The sequence below is a fragment of the Silurus aristotelis genome (assembly GCF_946808225.1).
Source record: "Silurus aristotelis genome assembly, chromosome: 19".
Classification (NCBI taxonomy): domain Eukaryota; kingdom Metazoa; phylum Chordata; class Actinopteri; order Siluriformes; family Siluridae; genus Silurus; species Silurus aristotelis.
Window position 1 is genome coordinate 17,194,467 of NC_139592.1, and position 17,220 is coordinate 17,211,686.

General features: G+C 37.1%; 2 protein-coding genes and 1 long non-coding RNA gene across 4 annotated transcripts in view; 1 reads left to right on the forward strand and 2 right to left on the reverse strand.

Moving 5' to 3' along the window:
- LOC310742049 overlaps nt 1-17,220 on the forward strand; it is a 101,912-nt gene that overhangs the window by 39,893 nt on the left and 44,799 nt on the right. The gene's annotated exons all lie outside the window — the stretch shown is intronic.
- LOC310742012 (interleukin-17 receptor D-like) lies at nt 3,268-11,527 on the reverse strand. 2 transcript variants are annotated; one of them, XM_083570529.1, is made up of 12 exons: nt 11,264-11,527; nt 10,805-10,889; nt 9,213-9,371; nt 8,923-9,041; nt 8,630-8,753; nt 8,421-8,459; nt 8,107-8,252; nt 7,663-7,737; nt 5,732-5,798; nt 4,994-5,140; nt 4,737-4,906; nt 3,268-4,606 (listed from the first exon to the last, which is right to left on the reverse strand). In XM_083570529.1, exons 1-12 carry the CDS (start codon nt 11,372-11,374, stop codon nt 4,118-4,120), a joined length of 1,731 nt encoding a protein of 576 aa, XP_083426655.1. In that variant the 5' UTR covers nt 11,375-11,527; the 3' UTR covers nt 3,268-4,117. The 2 variants fall into 2 exon arrangements, with proteins under 2 accessions (XP_083426655.1, XP_083426656.1); XM_083570530.1 differs by lacking the exon at nt 9,213-9,371 and having other exon boundaries at nt 11,264-11,521.
- The window catches only part of LOC310715014 (protein FAM50A-like), a gene marked incomplete at its 3' end in the record, with an annotated part of 34,571 nt that continues 29,637 nt past the window's right edge, over nt 12,287-17,220 (reverse strand). Inside the window, exons 12-13 of the mRNA XM_083521163.1 lie at nt 12,436-12,506; nt 12,287-12,313 (exon numbers count right to left, since the gene is read on the reverse strand). Of these exons, the coding sequence (XP_083377289.1) occupies nt 12,287-12,313; nt 12,436-12,506 (98 nt within the window). The remainder of the gene's footprint in view (nt 12,314-12,435; nt 12,507-17,220) is intronic.

Here is a 17,220-nt window from a genome sequence, read left to right on the forward strand (position 1 = left end):
ACACGACCCAGAGTGCCTGTCTGGGATCTGGCTGTTGTGCTGGCGGCTCTGTCTGAGCCCCCCTTCGAGCCGTTAGCCGATGTGGCCCTTAGGTTTCTGTCGATCAAGACCACCTTCCTCTTGGCGGTTTCCTCCCTGAAGAGGGTCGGGAATCTGCAGGCTCTGTCTGTGGCCCCGTCCCGCCTGGTGTTTGCCCCTGGCATGACCAGGGCGTTTCTCTACCCGAAACCTGGGTACATGCCTAAGGTGCCTTCGGCTCCCTCACGTCCTGTCGTCTTGCAGGCATTCTGCCCTCCTCCGTATGCAGCCACCGAACAGGAGCGTGGGACCGGAGTGTGGCGGCCTCTACGGCCTGGTCCGCTGGAGTCCCGCTCCAGGACATCTGTGACGCGGCGGGTTGGTCCACCCCGCTGACCTTCGTCAGGTTTTATGACCTTGACCTCAGAGCCACCCCGGGCTCCTCTGTCCTGCGTGCTGGTGCCGAGGCCCTCACTCTCTAGGCAGGGTCTGGTCAGTGTGGCGTGATTGGACACTCGTTCCCATAGCGTTTCGACGCAGCTCGAGTTCCTGAAGGGGAACGTCTCTAGGTTACGACCGTAACCATAGTTCCCAGAGGGAACGAGACGCTGCGTCTCCGTGCCACACTCTCTGCATCCCTGCGGCGCTTACCTTCTCTCGCAGTAGCTAGCGTCTGGTCCATCTCGCAGCCATTTGTAGCTTCCTGTTTACGCGACCACTGTGACTGTTTGGTTGACCAAACACTCTTTATCCATAATCCTTCCAGATCTGCTCCTTTACCTACGAAAAACCTATAAATAAAATGTTTGACTGAATAAATATGTTTTCATCCACAACTTGAACACTGTGACTGTGTCTGAGTCCCAAACACTAATTGGAAGTCTGTATCAATACTGTGGGCCTTTAAAAGAGGAAGAGCTGCCCCCTGCTGTAGTATTCATTATTTTAGGTACAAACAAATAGCCTGCACCTTTTGATCTAAGTTGGCATGGGGGATCATAATGGTACAGAAGTTCATGAAGAAGATACTGTGGTGAGAGACTGTTAAGTGCTTTAATGATCATGATTTTAAGAGTCCTATTGAACCTCTCAGCAATGTCATTACCCAATGGGGTGGTATTATGTTGTGTCTGACCCGCCATGGTCAATAGTTCCTTGATTAGTTTGTTCTTAAAACTAGCCCATTGGTCAGAATAAAGTCTTTTTAATACATAGACTACAGAAAAGTCATTCTAAAGCCTTTATGCAACTTGTTTGGCTGACTGATTCTGCCATTGAAATGCATTAGCCATTTTTGTCAAATGGTCAGTCACAATCAGCACATCCACAGACCAAAAGTCAATGCAGGCCATTTCCAGAGGTTCTGATGTACGTATACTTTTTGAAAAAGAACAAGCATTGGGTTCTGAGGTTTTACCAACCACACATCAATGACAATTCTTCACATAATCATCAAGATAAAAACATGGAGCACTCATCACTCTCATTTTTACTTGACTTAGAAATAAGACCCCAGTACCTATTAGTTTCTCTCAATAACATCAGAAATCTCTTTATGATGTTTGTGTACAAAATGATGTGTCTAGGCACAACCAAAGCAAGAATTATTATGGAGCAGCTGTACACTGTAGCTTTAAGATCATACATAAAAAAAAAAAAACTCCTGATATTTACTTGATAAAATGCTCATAACATATTTGCATCAAAAGATATAAAATTTTACTGCTTTAATATTAGTACTATTAGAACTCACCTGTCATTATCAGGTAAATCTACTTAAAATGTAATGCTCATAAAGAAATTAAGTAAAAGCTACCTACATATATTTAATTTCTAAGTCAGATTTATTTAAAGTAATCTAAAGTATTTAAAGTAAATTTTATCAAATTATTAAGTAAATCCTATCAATTACTACTTTTTTTCGTTAAAGCCTGTGAATTATTTTATTTTATTATTATTTTGTGAGATTTTCACTTATTTGGTTTTATCAATGTATATTACTCCCTATAATTATATAAGCACTGCTAATTTGTTTTATAAATAGACTTTAATCACTTAGTCTATATCTTTCTCAATTCACACAACTAAAATACATTTAAATGTATTTTTTTTTTTTTGCAAAAAAAAATTTGCAAATTTTGAGTCTGCATCTCTGGTGAGTAGGTTGTATTGTATTTTCATATGTATTATGTTTTTGTCATGTTATTAGACAAATATTGATTCTGATCTGCTCCAGATGATGTGGGTGGCGCAGTTAAGGTTGTAGTGTAAAGGTTTGGAGTTGTCTTAACTGGGTTTTTTGCTTTAATAAAATGGTATTCACCCTCCATATGTGAAATGCCTCTCATTCTATAATGCCATCTACATCGCAATTATAGAAACCATCAATACTATATAAAAAAGCATTATAACAATGCGTTGTTATATTGCGTTTTTTTTATAGAATTGATGGTTTCTATAATTGCGACATAATGGTGGTATTAAGAGGTGGATTAACTAAGTCCCCACTGAAGGCCCAGGTACTAAACCATTTATGCTGTCCATTTATGGAATAGTCCATATATGCCCAACTCCCTGAGGGATAGCATGGAGCACCATAGGAAAATGATGCATGCAGCTTTTAGACATGATTTCTTCTCTTGTTCATAAATAATTTAAGACAGTTCCAACCATTCACTGCACTGCTCCTTGTCATTCTTTGGCAGGGCCCAAAATCTTCAGCCCATCAGCTTCACTCCAGCAATGCATATCAACTTATCTGTTATTTAAAGTTAAAATAATTTCAAACAAGCAAACACTCGTGTCCTCATAAAGGGAAATACTTAAAAACATATTCAATAAATGATTTTTGAATATAAAAGTGCAGAACATTTTAAGTAAGGTTAGCAATATTGGATAGAATGGCTTTTAAAATGGAAAGAGGAAGTAAATTAGTTGGTTTTCTGCATTCTGGGGCATTGTGGCTCAGTGGTCAAGGTGCTGGGTTAGTGGTCGGGGGTTCAAGCCCCGGTATCGCCAAGCTGCCACTATTGGGCCCTTGAGAAAAGCCCTTAACCCGTCTGTGCTCCAGAGGGCTGTATCATGACCAACCCTGCGCTCTAACCCCAGCTTATAAAGCAAGCTGGAATATGCAAGGAACAAATTTCACTGTGCTGTAATGTATATGTGACAAATAAAGGCTATTCTATACTGATTGGCCATAAAATATCATTTGATCATCATCAGTCATGAGTAGACAAAGTGTATAACACAATTATAGTCTTTAATATCTTTATTGAACACCTCCTATTAAACATTAACAGAGTTATGGAGTTGAAGCAGAAAGGGTGAAAAGTATTTTGTTGCCTTTAAGCAGCATCAGCATTGATTATTTTGTTTATAGCATTTGTTCACAGAGAAAAAATATAGATCTCAAAATCAAACTGCCCACTGCTGGAAAGGTGTCAAATATGCAGTTGATCGATGTAGAAAACCAAAGAATATTCAGAATATTTCTAAAAAACTTGTCAGTTTACTTTCAGGGACAGACAAGGACTTAAAATTGTGTTTAAATATATAATAGTGGTTAAATAGAGCTTTAATTTAAATGTAAATTAAAATGAAGGAACATTCATATTTAAACACCATTTTAAGTCTTAATAAGTCCATAAAACAATACAAACCGATAAATGGTGCTCATAAACAAAATGGATGAACTAGGTTTTATTTTTAGTTGGCCAAACATTCAACAAGAAAAATAAAATGAATGGAATTACCAATACAAGTGGTAATAAGACAAGTAGAAACTGTACATGTATAAAAATATAAATTACCCATATAGATTTGAAAAAAAAGGTGAAAAAATTAAGTAATTGAACCATGGAGTAATTTTCTAATAATCCGTTTTTTTTTTTTTTTTTTTTTTATGCAAAGGTCATGGGAAAGTTTGAATCAAATGTTCAAATTAGAGTGAATAACTTTGCAAGTGAAAAACATTTTAATCGTTTAGTGGAATTTGGTCCTACAATACACAGACATTTTAATAGAGACCTTTGATACAATGAGAGAAGCAGGTAAATCATATGACCCTTTCTCAAGTTATATTATTATGCCAGAGAGTTTACAAACCAGTGATTAGTATCCGTGCTTCTTGAATAGCTAGTAGTAATGCTGCACCAGCTGGGAGCTTAGAGTAACCATTTTCTGAAATGTTTTCAATCAGTAGGTAAGCTCCAGGCTTCTGCAAAGCCACTCCATGTAGATGGGAGAAAAGCAGGGGTAAATCCTTTGGAAGAGTATAATGAGAGGCCAAATTTAACATTGTAGGGATGTCTGACCTCTTTGAATACTCAAAAATGGCAGTCATGTATTTGGAAAGGTCTTGGCTTAGAGATTTGGCATGGAATATCTCTTCTCCAATCATGGCAATAATGGCTAAAGAAGTATTTGTCCTTTGGTCCAGTTCTTCTTCTCTCTGGTTATAGAGTCTCTGGTTGAGACCTTTGGAGCAGATTACGAGCACAAAGTCGCTCTCCTTTATCTTCCTGCAGTACCACCCCAAATCTCCTTCCTCAGTCACACATAAGGCATCCCACAGATCCAAATATACCTGATGGATATTTTACCACAATTATATCATGAAAATACATATATATATACATAAACACATCACATATTAAACTACTTTTTAATGTTTCAAATGTAGAACAAGATATTTTAACTGTTAACACTGATTTTACCTCAGTTGCCATATGCTTTTGCACAAATGTTGCCAATTGTAAGACAACATTTACATGGGCAGAACAGTCACTGCTTGAATAGCAAATCAGGAGTCGAGGGCGATTAGTCCTGTTGGATACTGGTATAAAATGATGCTCTGTATATTCATCATAATACTCATCATTTATGTCTAAGAAAAAAAATGCATAGGTTAGAGGAAAACTCCAGTCATTTTATTTAAAGTATAAAGTACTTCAAAATGTTGATATTTGGTCACCTGATGGTATATGACACTTTGCTGCCTTTTTTTTCATTTTGTTTTGCAAGTGAATAGCACCGATGATTGCTAAGAATGCTGCTAGTAGAACACCAACAGAGAACAGTACTGCTAAAGAAATACCCTCCTTGTCTAAGGAAAAAGGCTCTGAGGAGTAAAAGTCAGATGTTTTTAAATGTTTTTTCAGTATCTTTCTCCAGTAGTCTTTATTTTCACTTACAGAGTACAGGAAAAGGACAAATGGCAATTATACAACAAAGGTTTAACCTGTATAAAAAAGTGTAGCAACAACATACTTATTAGCCACTTTATTAGGAACACTGTTACATCTATTTATTTGTGCATTCATCCAGTCAGTGATATGGCAGTGTAATAGGACAATAGGAAATTGTGGCAATAGGGAATTGTGATCTCAGTGACTTTGCAGGTTGGTTGCTGATCTCATTTTTCTGAAACATGGTAAAAACATTGCAAAAAATTCTTTAAAAAAAAAACATCCAGTGTTCCACACTCTGCAGGTGGACAAACCTTATTATGGATTATGGCGATCAGAGAAGAGATTAGTTTTGAGCTTTTGAAAAAGCATCTCAGGGACTAGACACACCAAATGACCCTTGATGTGGACTGGCTACAACAACAAAAGACAGGTAATGTTTTTTCCAACCGTCACCTGTTCAGTTTTGCTACAAGTGTTCCGAATAAGTGCTCAGTATTGTTATTTACACAGAAAATATTTACCTTTTACACTGTTCTGTACTTGAACAAAGAAAGTTTTCCTAACAGCATCCACAATATCTGCTGCAATCTAAATAAAATTTGAAATTGAATGTCAACACAGAACTACCACATCAGAATTGTTGTAAAGAAGAGGGAATATTATATCTTATATTCTTATCTCATCTTATCCTATCTTATAATATTACACTAGTAAATCATGCCAATAAATCTTTAACAGCCAGGGTGACAAAGGACAGTGCATATACAGTGCATTCAAAAAAAGTATTCAGACCACCTTCACTATTTTCAATTTTGCTATGTTGCAGGCTAATATTACAATCGTTCACGTTTATTTTTTTCTCATTAATCTACATTAAACCCCCATAATGACAAAGTTAAAACAGAATTCTAGAAATGTATGCAAATACAGCGTTCTGTACATGTGATGTGATATATATATATATATATATATATGTGTGTGTGTGTGTGTGTGTGTGTGTGTGTGTGTGTGTGTGTGTGTGTGTGTGTGTGTGTGTGTGTGTGTATGTATGTATGTATGTATGTATGTATGTATGTATGTATGTATGTTTATATGTATGTATATGTACAAATGTTTTCAGCCCCTTTGCTAAAACACTTAGGTTAGGTGCCTCTTATTCTCTTGATCATTGCTGAAATGCGCTACACCTTAAATGAAGTCCTTTAGCAAAAAACAAGCACAAGCTATGAGGTCAAAGGGAGTGCCTGCAGAGCTCAGTGACAGGATTGTTGCACAGATCTGGGGAATTCTCATGAGTACAGTGGCCTCCAAATTCTAAAATGGGATAAGTTTGGCACAACCAAGACTCTTCTAAGAGAATGACTGAGCAAATTGGGTAGAAGATCCTTAGTAAAGAAGGTGACCAAGAACCCTATGGTCATTCTAAATGAGCTCTGGAGATCTTGTGTAGAGATGGGACAACGTTCAAGAAGGACAACCATCACAGCAAACCTCCACCTATCTGGGCTTCATGGCAGAGTGGCAAGATGGAAGACCATCTGTAGTAGACCACTGTAGAATCAGTGTAAAAACATGATGGCTTGCTTGGAGTTTGCAAAAGCAACAGGAACTGGGAGACTGGTCAGGGTGAAGGGAAAACTAAATGGAGCAAAGTACAAAGATATCCTCAATAAAAACCTTTTCCTCAGCACTTAGGACCTCAGATTGGGCTGGTAGTTCACATATCAAAATAAGAACAACCAAGCACACAGCCAAAACAACACAGGTTTGGCCAGGCCAGGCCCCTGACTTAAACCCTATTGAACATCTTTAAAGAGACCTGGAAGTGGCTGTCCACCAATTTTCCCCATTCAACCTGACCCATCTTAAGAGTATGTGCACTGAAAAATGGCAGAAAATTCCCAAATCCAGGTGTGCAAAGCTTGTTGCTTTATTTCCAAAAATCCTTGAGGCTGTAATTACTGCCAAAGGTGCTTTAATTAAGTACTGAGTAACGGGTCTGAGTAGTTAGGTACATGTGATATTTCAGTTTTTTCTTTTTAATAAATGTACAGACAGTTTAAGAATTCTGCTTTCACTTTGTCTTTATGGAGTACTGCATGTAGATTAATGATAAATAATAATAATAATTAATGTAGATTAATGGAAAAGAAAATTAGAACAATCGTAGTATCAGGGTGCAACATAATATTGAAAAATATTGAAAAAAGTAAAGAAAGATATATCAGATGTGTACATTTACATTTGGCAGAAGCCCTATCCACAACGACTAACATTGATCTCATTCACACAACTGAGCAGATATGGGGTTGAAAGCCTTGCTCAGGTGCCCAGGAGAGGCAGCTTGATGTGGCAGGGATTTTACCTCATGACCTTCAGAACCAAATCCAAAGCTTTAACCACTAAGCTACCACCTCCCACCTGACTCATATTGATTTCACTCAAGACTCACCTCACAGGTGTAGTTGATCTCCATGTGGAGATTGAGCAAATGATACGTATGATGAGTGCTGTTAACAGTGCGGTCCTAAAAGGTGAACCAAAAAAATTTATTTTATTCTCCATAAATTCAAAATAATTATATACAGAAATGCAAGAATGTGTTTACTGTTAGAAAAGTAAAAGACATAATTTGATAATATTTGCAGACATTTAAAACTAAATCCTACTGGGAGTAGCTTAATTTGAATAAGGTAAAACTACTTTGTATATAATGTATTTATATATTTATATATATATATATTTATATATATATATATATATATATATTTATATATATATATATATATATATATATATATATATATATATATATATATATATTTGTTTACAATTTTGCAGTGTGTTAATCAGAAATGAATGACAAGTAAGGATATTATTAATTAATAATAATTACTGGTTGAATGATATCAGAGCTGCGTGAGCCCCCTCCATAGCATGATGAAAAATAGTGATTGATCCCCAAAGTCTCAGGTGCCAAATTAAAAGTCACAATAATATCCCTGTTTTCCTGGTGGACTTCAACATATGTGGGATACCAGTCTTTAAATACAGGGAAAAAAATACAATAAACTCTACAATAGTATGCATTACACTTTGATTAAACTTGAAAAATGAATGTTTAACAAAGAGTAAAATACATATATTTCTATACATATTTTTATCCAAAATGTAAAATATTTTCAGGTGGTAAGAAATGTACACAAATACCAGTTTTGCAGTTCTCCAAGCCATTTTTCTCAGGACATGCTGTAGAGAGGTGGACCCAAGTTGAAATTGATTCCAGTTAGTATTAGATTTATTTTTTTACATGTCAAGAAAAGTGAGTAAAGCATTATAGTTTTTGTAAAATGTGATAGAGTTGAAAGCTGAAGATATGTTTACACAGACAGTTAATGACAAGGTGTAGGAACTCATACATCGTGTGAAGAACAATTTGCTATGATAAAATCTTTCCCAGATCTCAGGAACAGGAAGAGCCATCACAGTCACAGCATACTGGGTACCCAGAGAGAGATCTCTAAAAGGATCTGAGTAATATACCTTCACAAAAGAGAAGGGCAGAAAGTCAAAAAACATATATAAAATAGTTCAGAATTATTATTTTTCACAAATTTTAAAGCAAAGCATAGATTTGAAAGTTTTTTGCTATACACATTTAATGGACAGATCTAGTGTTTTATCTGCTTATTTGGTTCATGATTTGCTGTACCCTTTGAGCATGAACAGCAGAGAGTGACATATTGTTCTGAAGGAGGAAGAGCTGACATGCGATCTGAGTGCCACCTAAAGTCTGGAGTGAAACTTGGAAACCACGCAAAAAAGCAATACCTGCAGCACATTGACAGAAAAAGCTCTCTGAGAAACAAATCATTATTATAGAATATATGTTATAGTATTTGAATTTATTATTAATAGCTTGAACAGAAACATTTTGTAAAAGAAAACAGAATATGTAAGCATTTATAAATATTTAAGGATTGGCTGCCATTCACTTATTACCATATTGACTAGGTCTCCATGACACAACAACAGTCTCATATTTAGGGTTTTGACTTTCCACAAACTCAATGGTGATATTCTGAGGAGCATGTACATAGTGCTTGCACACCTCAGGATTTTGTAGACCTAAAAAAGAATGACACAGCCATGGCATACAACCTGGCCCAAGGTAAAATGTCAGCGCAGCAAGAAAATATAAAATGACAAGGATTACCTGTATATGTAAGGTTAAATATACACTGCCTACATTTTATTAAGAAAATCAGTAAGAGCCTTCCATTCTATAAAAAATATCCACAGGATAAATAATTATACTGGATAATTATTTTATAACTAAGGAGGTTGCTGAAACTACTAAAATAAGATTAAGAAATGTCCAACATATGATGAACCATTATGTTCATCAAGGAAGAAATGCTATTACAAAAAAAACAAAAAAACAGTAGAACTCATTGATATGTTTAATAGTAAGTAAGAGAATTTCCACATGCGCAGTGCAAAAGTGAGGCTCATTGGGAAGTGGTTTTCTAGAAAACAAAGATTGAAATTGGGGCAATGGACAAAGGTCATGTGGTCTGATAAAACGAGATTTAGATAAGAATAAGTAGAAAGGTGGATGAAGTGCCTAACATACAATCTTGTGGGGGAAGAGTTATGATCTGGATTTGCTTAATTTGGCCAGGTCTACGTTCAGCAATTGTAATGTGCCCAAAGATTTTGGTCGGCTGACCACCTAAATATACTGAATGAACAGGTTTTTTTCATAAATAGATTTCTTCTTCCCTGATGGCAATATTCCAAGATGACAATGTTAGGACAATGTTAGGACTCAAATTGTGAAAGAATGGTTTAAGGAGCCTGATGAAAAAAAAAATTTCCACACATGGATTGGCCACTATCCAAAGTCCAGATCTTAACTCTAATGACAATGTTGGGGACAATGCTGGTCCAACTCTCCCATAATCAGTACAAGATCTTGGCAAGAAATTAATGCAATTCTGGACCGAAATAAAAGTTGTGATATTGCAGAAGCTAAGAGAAGAATGAATTATGAATTTTATCCATTATGAATGCATTCTGCAATCAAGGCAAAAAGCAGTCCAACAAAAGTATTAGTGTGTGTAACTTTTTTGGCCAGGCATGGTCTAAAACATGCTTTAGCCACTATAGATATTTTTACCAGGCATGGTCTAAAATGTAAAAAAATTAAGAGTTCATTTACTTTACCCACAAAATACTTTTTTTTTTAAACTGTTCATTCACATTGTGAAAAATCCCTGTAATATACATAAAAAATAATACAATTAGCTCCTCCCCCAGTTCTGTGTATTGCATACATTTCTAAACTGTCTTTAACCTTTAGCCTAAATTAGTATATTAAATGTTATCCATCCTAGTTCTCCAAGGACTTTTTAACGTTGGACATAATTATGGGAAACATTATATTAATTATATTCTGCTAACATACGTTATTATATATGTTACGTTAGAAATGTTACACATATCATTGCATCTCATCTTCATTTTTTCTACAGAATAATACTGGCCTGAAAACTTTCCAAATAAGTGTGTTTAAGGTGTGTCTGAACTACCTGCAAAGAGACCAGCAGAGGTGAAGCCAAGTGTAGTTTCAACATCACCTTTACTGATCCTGCAATACTCACATCCTGGGGATCCCTGATAAAAATAATAAAACCAGAACAAACATGAGTCCTAAATATAAAACTAACATCTGTAGGTAAGTTATAGCTGCAAGTGGTCGAAAAAAAAAAAAAAAAATGTAAATGTGAAAATTTATTCAAGTAAAATGTTATTTACCTAACCCTAAGAAAACATTAATCACCTAGTAAACAAGGCGTGTTCTATAAGGGAACACCAATTCTCATTATATAAAAAATTGTATGCATTGCTGCTTACCAGCTACTACTTGACAGTTCATTGTGAGGATTACAGACACACAACAGAGAATATCTCAAATTAAATCAGTAACACAGCTGTTGCTACATTTAGTACTGCACAACCTACAAAATAATTTTCGACATGTAGCTTACCTGGCAAACACACTGCAGTGTACAGTTCTGAGGTTGGAAATATGTCTGGAACCCTTGGCCTCTTGCAAACAGAATAGTTAACAAGAAAAGAGACAGCCAGTCTCGCCACATTCTATAATGTATTCCCTTCGATTTCTTGTTCTTTTCTGACTTTTTTTTAGAATAAAAAAAGAAATAGACGGTGAGAAAGTATCAAGTGTCGAAAAAGAAAGCATGTCAGTGAGAAAGGTTGGAGGAGTGGTAGCCTTAGGCAAAAGGCGTTTACCCACAAATAGCAGCTCAGGTATTTCTTGTTATACAAGCAGTTCTTGTTGAACGTTTGCTTTGCAGTGTGGCCAAATATACAATTGAACTGAAGTGAAAAACAAATTTACAAACATAGCAAAAAGGTTTTATGAACAATAAGGCAACTTTATTTCCTAATTGATACAGTGATATGTGAAAATACATCATCATTAAGTAACAATATAATAACACAAACTGCTTGAAATAAAGTTACAATATTTATAGGCTCTGTTAAATAAAATACAAGAATATGTATAAAATTTACTTTTCTAAACTTTAATCCCCTAAGAATTTATTTGTAAAAAATGATCCATGGTATAAAATGTTTAAGGTCATTTAATAAGTATGACATGTTAGAGATACAACACACACAACAGCTTTAGAATATCTTAATAATAGTGCATATGATATCTTCGAGAAGAAAAAATAAACTGCAACATAAGAGATTTTGAAAACCACATGGAAGAACCTCTTCATCTGATCTAAAAAGGAAGAAAAAAATTACAACACATTTAAGGCAGTTTAATAAAACATGCAGTACTATTAATTTATTATGTAAATAACACAGTGAAGGACACAACTAAATGCAATTATACAATAACTACACATTACTGGCTACTTAGAACACAGTGTAAATGGTGTATACTTGTACTGCTATTGATCTCCAACTTGGAAAGGAAAACATCTGCCAAGTGGGAGATCAATAGCAGTACAAGTATACACCATTTACACTGTGTTCTAAGTAGCCACTTTTCCAGCATGAGACTGTAAATACACATACACAATTACAATCTACGTACACAATTATATGTGAAACAGATTTATTTTTACTGTTCCTTTTTAAAAATGAGATTTTTATTTTTTACTTTTAGAACACTTGTCCTTACCTCATCTTTCTCAATTGTAGCATCATTTACCAATCGAATATCATCATGAACATCAAAACTGAAAAGTGGCCCTAGGTAAAACACACAAATTTGTTTTTAGCATTAGATAAAAGTTTGACACATACATGATCTACACTCAAAGCCAGATTTATAAGAAAGACCTGTAAAACTGATCATTCATGCAGTCATCTAATCAGCCAAATCACATTCAGAAAATTATACAGTTACATATCAAGTGCTTTAGTAATGTAAACATAATATAAATCAGAATAAGGAATATATGTAATCTTTTGTTTATGGTTGTTGGCACCATATGGGTTGGTTTGGTTTGTAAGTTGTGAGGTGGGGCCTGCAAGGAATGAACTTGATTTTCTGGCACATCCCTCTGATGCTTGATCAGCTGGAGATATGGAGTATTCAGAAGTCAGGTAAACACCTTGAACTCCTTGTCATGTTTCTGTAATCAATTATGAGCAATTTTTGCAGTAGGGCAACATGCAGTATCCTGCTGAAAGAGGTCACTTCCATTAGGGAGTATGTTTCCAAACAATGTTTAGGTAGAATTTACATCATAAACCATCATATATTATATCTCAAATTATATCATATATTATATCTCATCTCATACTGTATCTCGTAATAGTACACACATTTCACGGTTTGTTACGTACCTCGTACCTTTTTGTCACGGTTACACCTGCTTGTCATTTTTTTAGTAACAGTTTGTTAACATTTGTGAGCAACAGTTTTACCTGCTTGGTTAAATTATATTTAAAATGATATTTTATAATATTTTATTTTAATAAAATATATGAAAATAAAATTGAATCAATGCAATACACTGTGTAAAATTATATTTTATATATACATATATATATATATATATATATATATATATATATATATATATATATATATATACATATATATATACATATACATATATGTATATATATATATATATATACATATACATATATATATATATATATATATATATATATATATATATATATATATATATATATGTATATATATATATATATATATATATATATATATATATATATATATATATATATATATATATATATAAAACCCAGCCATTATGGATGCACAAGCCAGTGCACTCTTAGTGCCGGTCCCAAGCCCGGGTAAATGGGGAGGGTTGCGTTAGGAAGGGCATCCAGTGTAAAACCTGTGCCAAATCAAATATGCGGATCACAAATGAGAATTTCATACCGGATCGGTCGAGGCCCGCGTTAAAAACGACCGCCACAGGTATCGTTAGCCGACAGGGTATCGGTGGAAATTGGGCTACTGTTGGCCGAATGAGGAGAAGGAGAGGAGGAAGATGTCTACAGAGACGGCAGGGAAAGGAGCAGTGCAGGAGAGTGGAGGTTCGGGTTGGTACTTTAAATGTTGGTACTATGACAGGTAAAGGGAGAGAGGTAGCTGATGGAGAGGAGAAAGGTAGATATGCTGTGTGTTCAGGAGACCAAGTGGAAAGGGAGTAAGGCCAGGAACATTGGAGGTGGGTTTAAACTGTTTTATCATGGTGTGGATGGAAAGAGAAATGGTGTAGGGGTGATTCTGAAGGAAGAGTACAGTAAGAGTGTAGTGGAGGTGAAGAGAGTTTCTGATAGGGTGATGATCGTGAAGGTGGAAGTTGAAGGGATGATGATAAATGTCATCAGTGCCTATGCTCCACAAGTTGGCTGTGAGATGGAGGAAAAGGAAAGATTCTGGAGTGACTTAGATGAAGTGGTAGATAGTGTACCTAGGAAAGAACGATTGGTGATTGGGGCAGACTTTAATGGGCATGTAGGTGAAGGGAACAGAGGTGATGAGGAGGTGATGGGTAGGTATGGTTTTAAGGAGAGGAATGTGGAAGGGCAGATGGTGGTGGATTTTGCTAAAAGGATGGAAATGGCTGTGGTGAACACTTATTTTAAGAAGAAGGAGGATCATAGGGTGACGTATAAGAGTGGAGGAAGGTGCACACAGGTGGACTATGTGCTATGCAGGAGATGCAACCTAAAGGAGATTGGAGACTGTAAGGTGTTGGCAGGGGACAGTGTAGCTAGACAGCATCGGATGGTGGTCTGTAGGATGGTTTTGGAGGCGAAGAAGAAGAGGAGGAGAGTGAGGACTGAAAGAAGAATAAGATGGTGGAAACTGAAGGAGGAAGAGTGTAGTGTGAGGTTCAGGGAAGAGGTCAGACAGAGGCTCAGTGGTGTTAAGGAGGTGTTGGATGATTGGGCAACTACTACAGGAGTGATGAGGGAGGCAGCTAGAAAAGTACTTGGTGTAACATCTGGAAATAAAAAGCAAGACAAGGAGACGTGGTGGTGGAATGAGGACGTGCAGGAGAGCATAAGGAGAAAGAGGTTGGCAAAACAGAAGTGGGATAGACAGAGTGATGAGAAAAGTAGGCAGGAGTACAAGGAGATGCGGCAGCAGGTTAAGAGGGATGTGGCGAAAGCCAAGGAAAAGGCATATGAGGAGCTGTATGAGAGGTTGGACACTAAGGAAGGAGAAAAGGATTTGTACCGATTGGCCAGGCAGAGGGACCGAGCTGGGAAGGATGTACTGCAAGTTAGAGCAGTAAAGGATGGAGAGGGAAATGTGTTGACCAGTGAGGAGAGTGTGTTGAGAAGGTGGAGGGAGTATTTTGAGCAGCTGATGAATGAGGAAAATCAGAGAGAGAGAAGGTTGGATGATGTGGAGTTGGTGAAGCAGGAAGTGGATAGGATTAGTAAGGAGGAAGTGAGAGCAGCGATTAAGAGGATGAAGAGTGGAAAGTCGGTTGGACCAGATGACATACCGGTAGAAGCGTGGAGATGTTTAGGAGAGATGGCAGTGGAGTTTTTGACCAGATTGTTTAACAGGATTTTGGAAGGTGAGAAGATGCCTGAGGAATGGAGAAAAAGTATGATGGTACCGATCTTTAAGCATAAAGGAGATGTGCAGTCTTGCAGTAACTACAGGGGGATTAAGTTGATCAGTCACACCATGAAGTTATAGGAAAGAGTAGTGGAAGCCAGGCTGAGAGAAGAGGTGACCATCTGTGAGCAACAGTATGGTTTCATGCCAAGGAAGAGCACCACAGATGCCTTATTTGCATTAAGAATGTTGATGGAGAAGTATAGAGAAGGACAGAAGGAATTGCATTGTGTATTTGTGGATTTAGAGAAGGCATACGACAGGGTGCCAAGAGAGGAGTTGTGGTATTGTATGAGGAAGTCAGGTGTGTCAGAGAAGTATGTGAGGGTGGTGCAGGACATGTATCAGGCAGGGAGAAGAGCTGGAGAAGGTGAAGGAATTCAGGTACTTGGGGTCAACAGTGCAAAGTAATGGAGAGTGTGTTAGAGAAGTGAAGAAAAGAGTACAGACAGGGTGGAGTGGGTGGAGAAGAGTGACAGGAGAGATTTGTGATAGTAGGGTATCTGCAGGTAGTTGGTGTAAAAGAGGCAGATGTAGAGGACAGGGTGGTATGGAGACAGATGATCCGCTGTGGCGACCCCTAATGGGAGCAGCCGAAAGAAGAAGAAGATATATATATATATATATGTTTATAATAAATACAATTTAATAATTGGAAAATAGAAGTGTCTATGCGTGTTTTGCATTTAATATAAAATTTTACAAAGATGTTCTACTTAACTGTTCTACTTATTTCAGCATACTGTAACAAATGTGTTCATTCCTTCCATCCTTCATTCATTTACTCTTTTCAGTACGAATGCGTATATATACACACACATACATATACATATATTACACACACATACACACACACACACACACACACACACACACACACACTGGTCACTTTATTAATAGTACCGGGTTGGACCCCCTTTTGCCTTCAGAACTGCCTTAATCCTTCGTGGCTTAGATTTAACAAGGTACTGAAAACATTCCTCAGAGATTTTGGTCCATATTGACATGATAGCATCACGCAGTTGCTGCAGATTTGTCGGCTGCACATCCATTATGCGAATCTCCCGTTCCACCACATCCCAAAGGTGCTGTATTGGATTAAGATCTGGTGACCATGGAGGCCATTTGAGTACAGTGAACTCATTGTCATGTTTAAGAAACCAGTCTGAGATGATTCGCACTTTATGACATGGCGGCTACTTCCAGCAGGAAAACGCATCAGAAGATGGGTACACTGTGGTCATAAAGGGATGGACATGGTCAGCAACAATACTCAGGTCGGCTTGGACGTTTACACGATGCTCAAATGGTACTAATGGGCTGAAAGTGTGCCAGGAAAATATCCCCCACACCATTACACCACCACCACTAGCCTGAACCGTTGATACAAGGCAGGATGGATCCATGCTTTCATGTTGTTGACGCCAAATTCTGACCCTACCATCCGAATGTCGCAGCAGAAATCGAGACTCATCAGACCAGGCAACGTTTTTCCAATCTTCTATTGTCCAATTTTGGTGAGTCTGTGCGAATTGTAGCCTCAGTTTCCTGTTCTTAGCTGTCAGGAGTGGCACCCGGTGTGGTCTTCTGCTGCTGTAGCCCATTTGCCTCAAGGTTCGATGTGTTGTGCGTGCGTTCAGAGATGCTCTTCTGCATACCTCGGTTGTAACGAGTGGTTATTTGAGTTACTGTTGCCTTTTTATCAGCTCGAACCAGTCTGGCCATTCTCCACTGACCTCTAGCATCAACATGGCATTTGTGCCCACAGAACTGCCGCTCACTGGATATTTTCTCTTTTTCAGACCATTCTCTGTCAACCCTAGAGATGGTTGTGCATGA

What these genes read in the sequence shown, in the direction of transcription:
- LOC310742012 (XM_083570529.1), bottom strand. Translation starts at nt 11,374, where the DNA reads ATGTGGCGAGACTGGCTGTCTCTTTTCTTGTTAACTATTCTGTTTGCA. An exon ending in CAAATTGTTCTTCACACGAT is followed by an intron (nt 8,460 to 8,629) that starts GTATGAGTTCCT and finishes ACCTCTCTACAG; the next exon opens with CATGTCCTGAGAAAAATGGC. An exon ending in AGTACAGAACAGTGTAAAAG is followed by an intron (nt 5,141 to 5,731) that starts GTAAATATTTTC and finishes TTTACTCCTCAG; the next exon opens with AGCCTTTTTCCTTAGACAAG.